Source organism: Lipotes vexillifer, unplaced genomic scaffold, assembly GCF_000442215.2.
Source record: "Lipotes vexillifer unplaced genomic scaffold, Lipotes_vexillifer_v1.1 scaffold461, whole genome shotgun sequence".
In the NCBI taxonomy this organism is placed as follows: Eukaryota; Metazoa; Chordata; class Mammalia; order Artiodactyla; family Lipotidae; genus Lipotes; species Lipotes vexillifer.
The window spans coordinates 1,235,635-1,252,105 of NW_006799479.1; the positions used below are offsets into that span (position 1 = coordinate 1,235,635).

At 34.0% G+C, this 16,471-nt stretch overlaps 1 protein-coding gene across 2 annotated transcripts in view; it reads left to right on the forward strand.

Annotated features, from left to right (window-relative positions):
• ANKRD13C (ankyrin repeat domain 13C) overlaps nucleotides 1–16,471 on the forward strand; it is an 81,004-nt gene that overhangs the window by 26,447 nt on the left and 38,086 nt on the right. The window contains exons 3-5 of one of the 2 annotated variants that reach the window (XM_007471643.1): nucleotides 7,260–7,364; nucleotides 12,885–12,970; nucleotides 14,139–14,184. In XM_007471643.1, coding sequence (XP_007471705.1) covers nucleotides 7,260–7,364; nucleotides 12,885–12,970; nucleotides 14,139–14,184 — 237 coding nt within the window. The remainder of the gene's footprint in view (nucleotides 1–7,259; nucleotides 7,365–12,884; nucleotides 12,971–14,138; nucleotides 14,185–16,471) is intronic. The other variant, XM_007471644.1, reaches the window with a different exon arrangement.

Here is a 16,471-nt window from a genome sequence, read left to right on the forward strand (position 1 = left end):
CAGACAATGATAGTCATCTTTAGTATAGCTACCTTGGTGAAAAGATATCAGATATAGTTAGCTAAATTTGACCAGTTAAAACTTATGCTTTCTTTCAAAGAACATTTGATCAGAACTTTAGAAAATAACGGGAATGTATTCATTTACAATATGCTAGATGCTTCTTTTAGTGCTTTATGTATGTTTACTCATTTAACACAACAACCATGTGAGGAAGATACTATTATTATCCCTATTTTACAGATGAAAAAGTTAGCTCTGAGAAGTTAAGCAACTTTCCCAGGGTAAAGTAGCAGAGTTTTGACTTGAACTTGGAGTATCTTGTTCCAGAGCCTGGATTCCTAATTATTATGGTGAATTGCCTTGCTCTCTTTTCACTGTGAACCATTCAAAAAGGAAATGGTCTAAATCAAAGTTAGCTAACATGCATCGTGCTTCCCTCCTGTTTTCATGGAAAATATAGTTAATTTGATGCCAAGTCTGATTGCCATTCTAAATTTAGCACTTTAATAGTAAATATGGATTTACCAGGATTTGAATATGAAATTAAACGTATCTACCATCCTAGGTCTAAGTGTTCTAATTTTCAGTAGAGGTATTGTTAGGTTTCATCATAGGATTGTATCAGCCTATCCAAAATGTATTTCACAGAATTAGTTTCATTGGATATTGATAAGTTTTTAGAGGAAAATAGTGTTTCCAGGTCAAATTGATTCTGAAAATAGTGAGTTAGTAAGTTTTAAGCAGTTTTCTTTATTGTGGACCTTCTTAGAACTTTTGATATGCTAATATTCATTGTGACCTTCTGAATTGGAGCCTTCTGTTGGATATAGAGTCACTGTTCCCATAGTTATTTGGTATTTTCTCTTTTTCACAAGTATCTTGAGAAACTAGAGTTCTGTGGAACGTATTTTGGGAAACACTTGGTTAGATGATTCAGGATCTGCAAATAATGTCAGTATTTGCTCTTCCTGAGTCTTTTTCATGTAGAGTAGGTACAGCCATTAATATACTGATCAATTTATAATTTTCCATTTACATTTTTCCAGTTGAATACTCTTTTTTGCTTTTTTCTTTTTGACCTTTTAATATTTTTGATATTTGGTTGCATAGGAGTGAGATTGAAATATGTAGTGGAAGATAAAACATCTACCTTATACTTAATTCCGTAAAGCAGTTTTACATTATACCATTGTTCAGTCTGTGCCACTTTTATCTTCTCCTTTAGAGATATACTATGCCTTTAGTGACTTCACTGTTGAAGAGCACTTTCTGTTTGTATACTTGTTTGTAAACACAGTAAAAATTCCCAGGGTATTCAAATATTTGTTGACTGAATTAAAGAGAGATACCCTATGACTTGTACACCTTTATTTACTTCTCTCACTCATCTTAACCTACTGAATAACCTTATTTTTCACCAATGAAGTCTGATTTTTTCTGAATTTCTGAGTCTATTGACCATGTTCGCCATGTTGGCTGGCAAGTTTTCCAACTACGGATTTGAATTGAAATGGAGAAAAACATACTTAAAAGATTTCAGGAATCTTTAGGAGGTGAACTAGAAAACTAACCTTTAATTCTTATCCTTTTGGTTAGACATCAGAAAAAATTCTTCAAACCAGTTGCTGCAACTTTTAATTTATTCTCAGTCTTTTTTGGAACTGCAGTTTTCCATTTTTTTTCTGAAATAAGTCTAGAATTAGTATGATTTTTCACTTTCATAAGGGTCTCTCTGAATATTCTGTTTTGTTCCCAGCTGTCCTATTTATCCCATTCACTCTATTTATATTTTGTCACCTGTGTAGCTCTGGTATATTTATATGTGATTTCTGTTTATCATAATTTCATTTTGTTTAGACTCCTCAAGTCATAACTTCTTTGTGGTGCATTTGTGCATTTTTAAGCCTTACTGCCTGGTTGTTAACTACCTTCTTTTCTTATTATTCATTGTTACAGTTGCTGAGAGAAGGCATTTGATTGTTCCAGTTTTTTTTTTTTGTTTTTTTTTAATGTATGAGACTAGGTCAGAGATCATGGCTATCTCTGATTTTCTGGCTTTTTGTTGGTTGCTCATTTCTACATCAGTTGAGTTGCGATGTGAGCGAAAGGCCTGTGGCAAGGTCTGTGGCGTATGAGAAAATGGTTGACATCTTTAATGTATATATAAATCATACCAGTTCTATACCTTAGTTTACGCAATTGGTATATTGCTTTAGATACTGTTGTGCATCTTCCTTTTTAATATTTTTAAACTAATATTTTTTCTTTAATGATTTTTAGGTTATTAATACATGTTTGATGAAACAATTGAAATAATACAGTACAAAGATGTATATAAAAAGCATCATCTCTCCTACATTTTTTCTGATGTAATTAACATTAATAGCCTAGTGGGCATCCTTGCACACCTTCCTCCTTGTAATAAAGTTTTTACTGAAGTTGAATCACTGCATCTAGTACTTTGCCATGTTTTTCCTTTCACTCAAAAGTTTATCATGAAATACAAAGTCCGTAGATATCTCTCCATGTTCATGTTCCCCAACTTCTTTATTTATGCACACAACATATATTTACATAAAACCCCCTGGTAGGTTTCTTTAGGAGTGTCCATTTTATTTATGTATGTATGTATTTATTTATTTATTTTGATTTTTTTTCTTTGGGGGGGAGTATAATTGCCTTACAGTGTTGTGTTAGTTTCTGCTGTACAACAAAGTGAATCAGCTATATGTATACACATATTCCCATATCTCCTCCCTCCTGAGCCTCCCTCCCACCCCACACTCCAACCCTCCAACCCCCATCGTCCCACCCCTCTAGGTCATCACAGAGCACTGAGCTGAGCTCCCTGTGCTGTACAGCAGCTTCCTACTAGCTATCTATTTTACACATGGTAGTGTATATATGCCAATGCTACTCTCTCAATTTGTTCCACCCTCCCCTTACCCCTCTGTGTCCACAAGTCTGTTCTCTACTTCTGCACCTCTTTTCCTGTTCTGCAAATAGGTTCATCAGTACCATTTTTCTAGATTCCATATATATGCGCTAATATACGATATTTGTTTTTTTCTTTCTGACTTACTTCACTCTGTATGACAGACTCTAGGTTTATCCATATCACTACAAATGACCCAATTCCGTTCCTTTTTATGGCTGAGTAATATTCCATTGCACATATGTGCCACATCTTCTTCATCCATTCATCTGTCGATGGACATTTAGGTTGCTGCCATGTCCTGGCTATTGTAAATAGTGCTGCAGTGAACATTGGGGTGCATGTGTCTTTTTGAATTATGGTTTTCTCAGGGTATACGCCCAGTAGTGGGTTTGCTGGGTCATATGGTAGTTCTATTTTCAGATTTTTAAGGAACCTCCATACAGTTCTCCATAGTGGCTGTATCAATTTACATTCCCACCAACAGTGCAAAAGGGTTTGCTTTTCTCCACACCCTCTCCAGCATTTATGGTTTGTAGATTTTTTGATGATGGCCATTCTGACTGGTGTGAGGTGATACCTCATTGTGGTTTTGATTTGCATTTCTCTAATAATTACTGATGTGAATCTTTTCATGTGTTTGTTGGCCATCTGTATGTCTTCTTTGGAGAAATGTCTATTTAGGTCTTCTAGAGGGTCCATTTTATTTATTTATATATTAAAACAAATTCTTTTTAGCTGGTCTCTCTATCATCTTCTCTCCTTATTAACCCCCTTCTCCCATTAAACATGGTAACCCGTGTTAACAGCCTGCTAGGTTTTCTTCCATACTCTTCTCCATGCTTATTATTATATACAAATATGTGTGTATGTATCTAAACACACATCCATATGTGTAGTTTTTTATTTATTCCTTTATAAAAACATGTGATCATAATATACTTCTCCATTGAGCAGATATATGATTTAGCAGTGCAATGTAGACATTTCTTTCAGTCTATTGGGATGACTTAAATTCATTCTTGTTTTTAATATTTGTCTTTTTTATTCATTTTTTTCTTTCAATGCTTTATTATGAATAATTTCAGATATACAGAGAAACTGAAAGATTATCAGTAGGAGCATTCAAATACTCTCTACCTAGCTTCAGTAATTGTTCACATTTTATCATATTTGCTGTATTTTTCTCTTTATCTTAGTGTTTTATATGTGTATATATATATATATATATTTTTTTTTTTTTTTAACTATTTCTGCTGTAACATTTGAAAACTAGATGTAAGCATCATGACATTTTACCACCAAATACTTCAGCATGAATCTATAAGAATAAGGACATTGTCTATCATGACCACAATATCATTATCACACCTAAGAAAGATAATAATATTGTTATAATATCTGATATCCAATCCATATTTAAATTTCTCCAGTTGTTCGAAAAATATCTTTTATAGGTGTTTTATAGTGAATCAAGATATGATTGGGATTCACTCATTACATTTGGTTGTTTGTTTCAGATAATCTAGAAAAGTTTGCCCACCTTTTTTCCCCCTTCCTTTGTACCTGACTTTTTGAAGTGTCTTCCCCAGTTAATTTGTCTCCCAGTTAAATGTCTCCCAGTTAAATGTCTCCCATCTCAGTTTTGCCTGATTATTTTCTCATAATGTTATTTAACTTGTTCCTTATACTGTTTTTTCTATGAATCAAAAATTAAGTATCAATGCTTTATTAGATTCAGGTTAAACATTTCTGGAAAGAATACTGCAGAGGCATATGAACTTTATATTGTATCACATTAGGAAACATAATTTTAAGTTATCCCACTATTACTGCCACTAAGTTTTTTTGTTTGTTTGTTTTTGCGGTATGCGGGCCCTTCACTGTTGTGGCCTCTCCTGTTGCGGAGCACAGGCTCTGGACACGCAGGCTCAGCGGCCATGGCTCACGGGCCCAGCCGCTCCGCAGCATGTGGGATCCTCCAGGACGGGGGCACGAACCCGTGTCCCCTGCATCGGCAGGTGGACTCTCAACCACTGTGCCACCACGGAAGCCCTGCCACTAAGTTTTGATCACTTGTTTGAGATGATGATCTTCAGATATCTCTACTATAAAGGAACATTCATTTTATTAAGTAATCTTGGGATGATACTTTAAGTAAATATCCTATTTCCCAGCACATAGCCTTTTACCTAGTGACTTTAGCATTCATTGAGGTCCTTTGCCTATATCAGTTATTACATTGTCGTTATTGCTGATTTTCTAGTTTTATCATTTCTTCTACATTTATTAGCAGTCATTCTTCTATAAAGGAGAACTCATTGTCCTTTCATTTTTTGATGTCATTATGGGCCTATCAATTATTTTTTGTTTAATGTGTTGTAACTAGTCATTATTCTTTTTGATGCTCAGTTTCTCAAATTTGGCCAGTGGCTGACCATTCAGGTGGCTTCTTTGTCCTTTTGACTCTATTCTTTAAAAATGCCTGCATGTTATTAGTCCAGGGATATAGAAGCATCATACTTTAGTCAGTCATTCCCCCCATGATGGATATTCATATTTGCATTATAAATAATCCTAAAATAAACATTCATGTACATATATTCTTATATATTACTAGCAGACTTTCTTAAACACCTTTGTGAAATTTCTGTATTTATTTTACTTTATTCTAATATAATTTCCTACTAATGTAGATATTCCTTCTATTACTAGGAATAGTGCTAAAACAGTGCCATTCTTCCTCCACCTCAGCTCACTTGTATTACATTACAACTGTCATAACACCTTTATTTCCTTCAGAGCACTTATCATTATCTTTTTTTACTTATTAGTTTACTTAATTATATTTTAATATTGGAGCTCTCTGATACCAAGATCTTATCTTTCTTCTCACTACTTATATCCAGGACGTAGTACTTAGAATTGGCATATAATAGGCACTTGGTAAATATTTGCTAAAAGACTGATTGAATGAATGAATCATTCGTTTAGGGAATTTAGGTTGGATAGCCATCCTAAATTTCCCATGAGTCTTGGTTTCAAATGTTTTTCTGCCTGTTAATATGCTTTTTATTTTGAATTAAAAACAAATTTCCTCAATGTATACAAGTGTCTATACCTTAGACTTTTTTTTTCTTTTGTAGAAAACTTTTATTCATGTTGTCATATATTATGTTCTTATTTTAAGACTCGGTTCAGATTACCAAGTATCTTCAGTGTTAAATGTTGGAAATGCCCCAGCCACTGGAGTTGGGAACAGTAAATACTATATAAACAAAACAATTGAAACCACACAATCCATTGATGAAGTACTATGTACATTAATTTTCCCATGAATAACTGGAAACGTTGAGAGCAATGATTTATACCCACCGCCCCTAAACTTATCAGCCAAGATCCAAGAGACCAGAGATCCCTCGGTGCCTCCTAAAATATCCAGTGTTGGCAATTCCCTGGCAGTCCAGTAGTTAGGACTTCATGCTTCCACTGCAGGGGGTGTGGGTTCGATCCCTGATCCCTGGTCCGGGAACTAATATCCCGCATACCGCAGGACACGGCCCCCGACCCCCCCAAAAAAAGAAGAGATAAAAGAAAAATCCAGTAGTTTGGGAACTGTGTCCTGAGCATACATTTTTCTTATATGTAATTATTGTGTCACTTGTGGCACAGTCTTCAGTGTCCCCCTTAAGTTTCAGTGGGTGACTGTGCCTGGGTTGGATGGTGAGCCAAGTATACCTTAGACTTTGACTACTAGAAGGACTGTCTGGATTTGTCCTTGTAGTCATAAACAAGTTTTTGTCCCTTTTGGGTGTTTTTCTGAAATAAACGAATTGTAAAATTTGAAAAATAAGGGTTTGTGGAAACATTAGTGATTCTTTTTGAAAATACTTTTTTTTCCCCTGAAATAAATAATGAGCTTTCCATTTGACCTTGCAGATGTACAAATCCTCTTTTGGGTCTTATTAGATAGTAGAAATTTTTAGGTAAATTACCCTTGAGTTTCTTGGGTTGTCTTTTATAGTATGGAAACATTCTCAAAATACCCTTGGGAACAATTATGAGGGAATATAATAGTTTCTTTGCAGAGAGATCCAATTTATTTTTAGGTGATAGAATAGATACTTCTTGAATCTAAAGATCTGAAATAAACTGGTTTAGATACAGAGGAATTTTAAAAATTATTTAATTCTCTATAGTATAGTACTTACATCATAGATCTATTATATTTACTTGATTTCTTGAATTTTTACATGATTTTTTAATTTGGAGATTCTGAAAATTGCATGATGTTTGATGTTATCACCATTTTATGTTTCAGAATGTGCCCATTTACTTTTGGCTCACAATGCTCCAGTAAAGGTGAAAAATGCTCAGGGATGGAGCCCGCTGGCGGAAGCCATCAGTTATGGAGATAGACAAATGAGTAAGCAATATAAATTACTATTGTTGATATGTATTCTAAAAATATGAAGTGATGCATTTGAGTTATTTGTCATTCAGCGTAACTTTCCATACTATGAGAAGTTTGCAGTTACTTACAAACTTATATATGAATTGTTCATGACTTATATATATATAATTACCATATATATTATATATAAGTGTACCTAAGTAAAAATATATATAGACATACCACATTATATTCGTTTCAGTAGTACAACATACTGGTTATTTGTATGTATCGTGAAATGATCACCACAATAAATCTAGTTAACATCTATCACCATACATAGTTACAGTACTTCTGTTTTTCTTGTGATGAGAACTTTTAAGATATACTCTTTTACAACTTTCAAATATGCAGTACAGTGTTATTAACTGTAGTCAACATGCTGTACGTTGCATCCGCATGACTTATTTCTTTTATAACTAGAAGTTGGTACCTTTTGACTCCCTTTATCTGTCTGTTCCCTGCACGCCATCCCTGACCGTTGGTGGCTCCAGTTCTTATCTATACTGAGACCTAGCTGTCTTTTGTCTCTCTGGGACTTATAGTTTATACAGATTTTCATTGTGGTATATTTATGTTAGGGTAGTTTTAGGAATTCTATCAGCCTCTGCCTTATTTTTGTAGCACATCAGAAGTTAGTTTGGAGGGCAAGAGACAGCAGTCTTTGTTGCTTTGCAGTCTTATCAGGAACTGGCAGTCTTCTTCATTTGGGTCTCAAGTTTATATTTCTTTTCCCAACTCGTTAAGTAGATTAACTTCTCTTATATGTTTTCACAGTGGTCCATTATTTTCCTTTGCAGCACTCAGCACACTTCTAAATAACTGTTCAATGTCATTTCCCTATGCTGTATCCTGATGGTATAATCTTTGTGAGGACTCAAGTCATGAATATGTTTCTTATTCATCTGTTCATTTCTGGCTCCTAGAACAAAGAAAATTAAAACTGCAAAGAAAATTTGAGATTAATCGAGAATTAACATTTTTCTGAAAAGTATTATATTAAGATTTTTATTTTCTATAACTCTCCTGAGATGTTCAAAACTTTAAAATATTTTTTTCTTTTAAGAAAGTAATAACATTTGTTGTAGAAAATTAGGAAATTATTGAAGAAAAAAAGGAAATAATTTCACCCAGAGAGTTATTATATTTTCTTCTAGTTTCTTTTGCTAGTCATGTTACTTTCCTATTTAAAACCCTTTAAAAATTCTTATTCTTAAGATGAAGACAAAAATCTCTAACTTGGTTTATAAGATCTAGTATGATAATCTCAGTTTTTAATCTCCATCCTTATCTTGTTCTTTCCACATGGTTTCTGTATGTCAGCTCTGCTGGCTTTTCGGGTTCTTGTATTCACACATCCTTCCCCTTCTGCCCCAGCTCCTTATAATTCTTCAGATCTTAGTTCAAGTACAAGGAAGTTTTCTCTGCCCGTATACTATGCCAGAATGCTACCTGTCACTTTCATTAGGCAGTAAGCTTCATTTAGAGTAGGGATTGTTTATTTGTCTCTTAAGTACATATCAGGTGCATTGGAAACATAGTAGGAATGTGCAGTTAGCTTTGACATTGAGGAACTCATCTTAGTTGGGGGAGAGAAACGAATGAATATTCTGCAGTATTCTGAAGTATTCACGAAGTACTGGAGGAAAAAAGATGAGGGAGAAAGTAATTTCAGTTTTGGCAAAGTGTTTGGTTTATTTAAGCTGCGTCTCAAAGGATTTTAGGAATTAATAATTAGGTGGGTAAGGACATTCTAGCCTATGACAGCAGAATATATATAAAGCATGGAAATGTAAAGAACAAGGCACGTTTTAGGGAACAATGTATATTTCAGTGTGGCTCCCTAAATGAGGCTACATGGCAACCATGGGTGAAGGGGTGAAGTGTAGTTTTGAGAGATGAAGTTTGATGGTAAAGGAGCCACACTGACTGAGATCTGCTTTATGTGCTTTTCAAGGTTTTAATCTCAATCTCCAGTCACTGTAAAACCTCAGAAGACTTTAAAGCAGGAATTGACATTATTAGATAAGCCTGAAGACTTAATTGAGTAGGGAGGCAAGAGACTTTTAGAAAAACAATCTTTAGAACAAATGTGGTAAACTTGACTTAAAGAAGAGAGAGTGTGTTTAGAAAAGTAAGGGATAGATTAGAAAGATAAATGAGATAATCAACAGTGGTTGATTATCTCTTGGATACTGGTAGTAATGGAAGGATTCAGAGTAATTCCAAAGCCTTTACCATGGATTAATGGCTATCTCATTAATTAATTGATATACAGAAAATAGGAAGAAGAACAGTATGGATTTTAATTGATTTGGTGTTAGGTTTGTTGAGTTTGAGTTTTCTGTAGTATATGCAGGTGGAACTGTACAAGTAAGAAGTAGGAGATAATTAGACTGGAGCACAGAAGGAAGTGGAAGGCAGAAGATACACATTTAAGTAATACTTGGAGTAGTAGGGCATAGCTCCAAAATCTTTAGACACAAAAAACTGAAAACTTTACAAGTACTCTATATGGGAGAAGAAGGAAAGAGAAAGTTAAGTTAGTTGTGTTTTTTTGGAGTTCTTCATTTGAGTCTTTGTATGAATTCTGTCTAATATCATCCAAATCCTCTAAAGCTGATTTTATTTTCATTATCAATCACTGTTAATAAGATTCTTACAGTATGGGAGTACAAATATTGACCCTCCTCCCAAATATGATGGTAATTTTGTCTAATTGTTTTTTTATATAAATCTATTTATTTTATTTTATTTATTTTTGGCTGCTTTGGGTCTTCGTTGCTGTGGGCAGGCTTTCTCTAGTCGCGGTTACCAGGGGCGACTCTTCGTTGTGGTGCACGGGCTTATTACTGCGGTGGCTTCTCTTGTTGCGGAGCAGGGGCTCTAGGCGCGTGGGTTCAGTAGTTGTGGCACACAGGCTCAGTAGTTGTGGCTCGCGGACTCTAGAGTGCAGGCTCAGTAGTTGTGGCACATGGGCTTAGTTGCTGTGCGGCATGTGGGATCTTCCCGGACCAGGGATCGAACCCGTGCCCCCTGCATTGGCAGGTGGATTCTTTTTTTATTTTTTATTTTTATTTTATTTTTTGTGGTACGCGGGCCTCTCACTGTTGTGGCCTCTCCCGTTGTGGAGCACAGGCTCCGGATGCGCAGGCTCAGCGGCCATGGCTCACGGGCCCAGCCGCTCCGCGGCATGTGGGATCCTCCTGGACCGGGGCACGAACCCGTGTCCCCTGAATCGGCAGGCGGACTCTCAACCACTGCGCCACCAGGGAAGCCCGGCAGGTGGATTCTTAACCCCTGAGCTTCCAGGGAAGTCCCTGTCTAATTGTGTTCTGAGTGTTCGTTTCTGTTTCCACAAGGTGACGTTATTTTTAATGTGAAGTCTCATAGAACAGGAATTTCTTTGCATACATTACTATGCTATATACAGTTGTCACTACGTTTTTAATAATGTTTGGTCATTTTAACATAATTTTCTATTTACTAAATGTCTTCAGTCAATTACAGTATATTTAGTTAATGGAAACTATATGACTTCTGCTTTTCATTGATATCTTTTCTATTTAGGAAATCAATTCTTTTTGTTCTTTATGTCAACAGGGGTCTGTTTGAATTTGAAGGCAAGGTAGATTGAATAAACATTTATTAAAGTATTTGCCTTTATAGTGGAGAAGAATTATAAAAAGAATTCTACTACATTTAGGTAATATCGCTTTGATATTAAAGTTAAATTATAATGAACATGAAGGTTAACCAGATTCATATAAATTTGAATCTGTAAAGAACCCTAATGTTTATATAGGTCATTGGTTCTCACACTATTTGGATTTTATAGACCAGAAAAGAATTTTATTTAAGGATTGATGTAGAGTAGCTGACTTTTTCATTTTAGCATATAAGAACTTTAAAAGTACTTTCTTCTGCGATCACAATTTCATTAAAAAAAAAGACACTTTGAAACCAAAAATGAAAGAATAGTCCTTAAATTTTAAAAAAGTATATAATGTATAAAGAAAAAGAAATCCACCCTGGTACCCAGTGTTTTCATTTGGCTGCATATCACTGGAAACTTGAACAGTTGGCCACTGAAATGTAGACTTGTGTTTGGGAACTGCTGACCAAGATCACACTGCTAGTGTGTAGCTGAAACTAGGTCCCATGTTCCCTGACTTTTAGGTCTCATCCTCTTCTGTCCCAAAAGACCTTTAGTAATTTAAACATTTCTCTTTGATTTTTGGCTTTTAAAAATACATTGGGATTAAAGTTAGACCTGTGGTTAAAAATAAGTATAGATTCTACTATTTCTCATATTCTTCCCTGAGCTTTTCCTAATTTGGCCTTTGTGGACAAAACAAATCTGATTTAATAAGCTTTTATTACTGTCTTCTTTCCACATTATTTTTCCCCCAACCTTATACTTCCCTTATACTTCTGTATTCCATATAAGGCATTAAGTAGTTTATAAGAGTGCATACTGTAAAAGAGTAAAAATAATAGTATTTTTATTTGTTTGTTTGTATATATATGTATATGAAAACAGGACCAGGAGGAAATCAGCATGTATTGATGTATACATTTTACCCCCCTCTGTACATTTTTTCATCTTATTTCATTCAAGGCTAATATTTTCCCTTATTTCAATAAATGTTAGGGATTGATTGATTTTGCTAGTTACTTTTAGACCTTTATTCTAATAAACAAAACTTATACTTACCTAATTGCCGGCACGGTAGTAAGCAATTTATATAGAGCCTCTATAGTAACTCCATGTAGCAGATTTCACTTTATTCTTAATTGACATATGAAAAAAAGAAACTGAAGTTTAGGGAAGTTAAGTAAGTGTTCCATGTTTATACAGCTAATAAGTAGTAATGCTGTGGTTTGCGCTTAGGCAATTTGTCTAAATCTCCATCTCTTAACTGTTGAGAAGACGCTCCAGGGGTTTCAGGTTTTATTAGAGTCAAAAGTTCTTTTCACAGATAGAATAGGATTCATTTTAGTATTTTTTTATGCCATGGTGGTGGTATGTGAGAGTACAGCCTCAAGTGAAAGAAGAACAGATGCAACTGGTAACAATTGCAGATAATTACATTTTTAGAAAAATAATGTCCAGTGGGATTTTTGAGATCTATCTCTGAGATCATCTTTTAGATCAGTGTTGACAACAGGACACTGCATCATCTGACTGAGATTGGTAATCTTGACTCAGTCAGATAAAGCCTACTGATGATTAAAAACTAGCAAAACTAGTATGAATAAGTTGATGTCGAGGTATCTGTTTTCAATTTTCCTTGAGGATCATAACAGTTTTGCTAAAGGTATTTTCTAACTTATTCACAATATCTATATTATATCTCTGTGTAATAAGCCAGTGGTGTTTCCTAGCATGGTGAAATTGTTTTTCATAAATTTTTTATTGAGGTGTAATTGGCAATCTAGCATGGTGAAATTTATTTTAAATTAAAAAATTTTTTTAAATTTAAATTTTAGTTACAGCTCTTTTAAGGAAGCTTAAGCAGCAATCCAGGGAAAGTGTTGAAGAAAAGCGACCTCGATTATTAAAAGCCCTGAAAGAGGTAGGCTAAATTTCTTTGCTGATTTTGCCCTAAAGGGTAATTGCAAGTGTACTTTCAAGCATTTTAAAAATACAGTTTAATTTCTCACTAATTATTAAGGGTCAAGAAATGGTAAAAATCCTGCTTCAATTAAGCAATAATGACATTACAAAATACTCTGATTATGATGTGTAATCTTATGGGAAGCATTATTTGCTTTGATCTTAGAAGGCAGATAAAGAATTATTGCTTTCAGTAAATTAGGTAAGAGCTCTAAGAAAAAAGGAGGTAAGTCATAATTAATGGCAGTAGTTTTCCTTTGTCCTTTGGATTGAAAGATTTTCTATGAGCTGAAGTGCTACTGCCTTAGGAGCAGTTTGCATTTTCTTTATGTAACAAAACTCTTTTTGTCTGTCCTACTTCATGATGGTAAGAGCTGGGTGTGCTGGCACAGAAAGGGAGAGAGGTTTGTTTTCTGTTGTTTTTTCCTCTGTATTTTGGATGCGTGAAAGAACTGTGGGAGAAAGATATATCATCATAACTATGTCTTCTTTTAGGTATGCTTTGTTTTTGAAATCTCAAGGGATAAATTTTTTTGACAATATTTGATTAATAGTTCCTTGAACAGTTATAGTCTTTGATGTTTAGCTTCTAATTTGTGAAATAAAAACGTTCTCTATAGATCTCATATGATGACATATTTCAGATTTAGTAAACCAGTGTTATCACTTTATAGAAAAAAGTTTCTATTGCAGTGGGTGATTTTATTAGACCATTATGAGCCTACACAATAATCATTTTGGAAGTTACTGTTTTTTTTTATAACACTTCTAAAGTTATTAAGTATTTTTACAATACTACTTATTGTTATGCGAAATGGAATATTTATTGATGCAAATTTAAATGCCTGTCAGTTTCAGATATGTTCTTATGTGATTAAAACGTTCTTGTAAAAGCTAGAGTGGTGTGAGTTTTCCTTTGTAGATATGTGTAGTAATGCCTGCTATTGTAATGTATATAACCATATATATTTTTTGGTTCTTTCTCCAACTCCATACATTGAAATTATTTCCTATTCCTGTCTATAGACCTTTAATGATAACAGATTTTTTTAAGCAAAATATTAAGAAAGTATAAGAGCTGTTAACGAAGGTGTGCATTCAATAATTATTCATATTTCATTTCTCAGCTAGGTGACTTTTATCTAGAACTTCACTGGGATTTTCAAAGCTGGGGTAAGAGTGTGCTATATTTTACTATAAAATATGTACGTATGCAGAAATGCAAGTGCAAAAATAACTATTATATAGAAATGTTAACATAACAAATATTGCCCTAAGGAAATTAAAATTTTTTCATGTTGAATGTAATGGTTATGAAGCCCTATAGTAATACTTAATTATCCTAACCTGATTAGTAACTTTCATAATTATTATTTTTAAGATTAAAAATTCTCTTTTTTTTAAATAAAATGCCAGTTCAAATATTATAATAATTTAATATAAGGAATTTTCAGAGGGAAGAGAAGAATAATTATGGGATTATTAGATTACTGAATTTAGGGAAGTTTGACATATAGTATTTAGATCTCTGAATGTGAAGAATTTGGTTAACATTAATTGATTTTGTATGTTTTGTCATCTTTCAGTCACGTTTGCTGCTTTTATTGCATACTTTATAAACACTGTTTTAACATACTATTTGGTTGCATACTCTTCCACTTATTTATGAAAGACATTAATTCCTAGATATTTTACAGTCATTTATTGATTTACCTTGGCAAGGTAAGTTTTCTCTCCTCCCCATTTTAAACATGAGTCTACTTAGGGAGAAAACTTTCGTGTCCAAATAGGAAGTTTGATCCTAGTGACCTTTACTTTACTAAGTAAACAACTATCCAAACCACTAACTTTTGGGTTAAATATTTTTTTAATGTAATCTATATATAGGTTTGAATATAGTATGCTTATGTGTGTTTTTTAAAGCATCTGAATTAATCTTTATGATATTAAAGATATTTGAATGCTTATTATCACCAAAATAATCATAAAAATAGATCATAAAGTAATCATAAAAATAAACCAGATATTGATAACTCTAGAAACCACTGTTACTGTTTCACATGAATATTTCAAACTCTTTTCAATGCTTACAAATGTGTGTGTATGTACATATATATAAATATAAATGTATATATGTATATATATCCTCAGCATTAGTTTTTTTTTTAATGGGATCATACTATTATATCATTATGCATTTTGTCACTTTTACTTAATATATCATAGGTATCGTACATTTTAGATCATGAGGAAGTACTTCATTTTTTTTTTAACAGCTGCATAATACTGTACAGCATGGGTGATTAAGGTTTTTGTAGTGTTTAATCTCTAAATGTAAAATTTATTTATTTATTTATTTATTTATTTATTTATTTATTTATTTATTGCGGTACGCGGGTCTCTCACTGTTGTGGCCTCTCCCGTTGCGGAGCCCAGGCTCCGGACGCGCAGGCTCAGCGGCCATGGCTCACGGGCCCAGCCGCTCCGCGGCATGTGGGATCTTCCCGGACCGGGGCACGAACCCGTGTCCCCTGCATCGGCAGGTGAACTCTCAACCACTGTGCCACCAGGGAAGCCCTCTAAATGTAAAATTTTAATCCCTAAATATAATCAGTTTTTTCTAACATTGTTAACAACTTTAGCTCATCAGGCTAGTTTTGGCTCCATCAAAATCACACATGAGGGAGTTCCCTGGTGGTCTAGTGGTTAGGACTCTGGACTTTCACTGCTGTGGCCTGAGTTCAATCCCTCACTGGGGAACTGAGATCCTAGAAGCCTCATGTCACAGCCAAAAAAAAAAAGATCACACATGATTTTGTTTTGTTAACTCTAATAGTTCTTTATGCTCTATAAATTATTCAGAAGTCCCAGTATTCTAGAATACTGAGAGAAAAAAAGGTTTGTAATAGCACTGTATAATAAAAGAGGTCTAAGTTAGATTGGTCTAAAGCCTGAGTACTGTTTTTTCACCCTGTTTTTTTCTATCTGTAAAGACCCCAGTCATTCTTGGCCATCCTAAACTGAGGTTGTCCCTTGAGTGTACTGGCTCTTTAACTGATTGTCTTAGTAGTTGTTAGTGGTTTGAATTCTAAGATAGTCACTTTATGTTGCTGAGCAAAATGTTCTAAAATATTTTAAAAGTGACATTTCAGTTACATGAAGAAATAGAAATGGATGTAATTACTCCAGAAATTGTGCATATGATCTACAGTTATAAACACATTATAAATGTTGCATAATCAAGTTCATTATGCAACCACTGAGGTACTTGTTTAAAGTATTGCTTCTTTGAGAACTTGACTTTGATGCAAAAAAGTCAGCCCATCTGTTTGATTGTTGATAAAGGTTTTTACTGATTTCATGTCAAATTATTAGCACCTGATGGTTAGATGTCATCTATAATTTTAAAAACTAAACTCATTGGCTAGATTTAGCTTAGACACTTTGGATTAAAAAAATT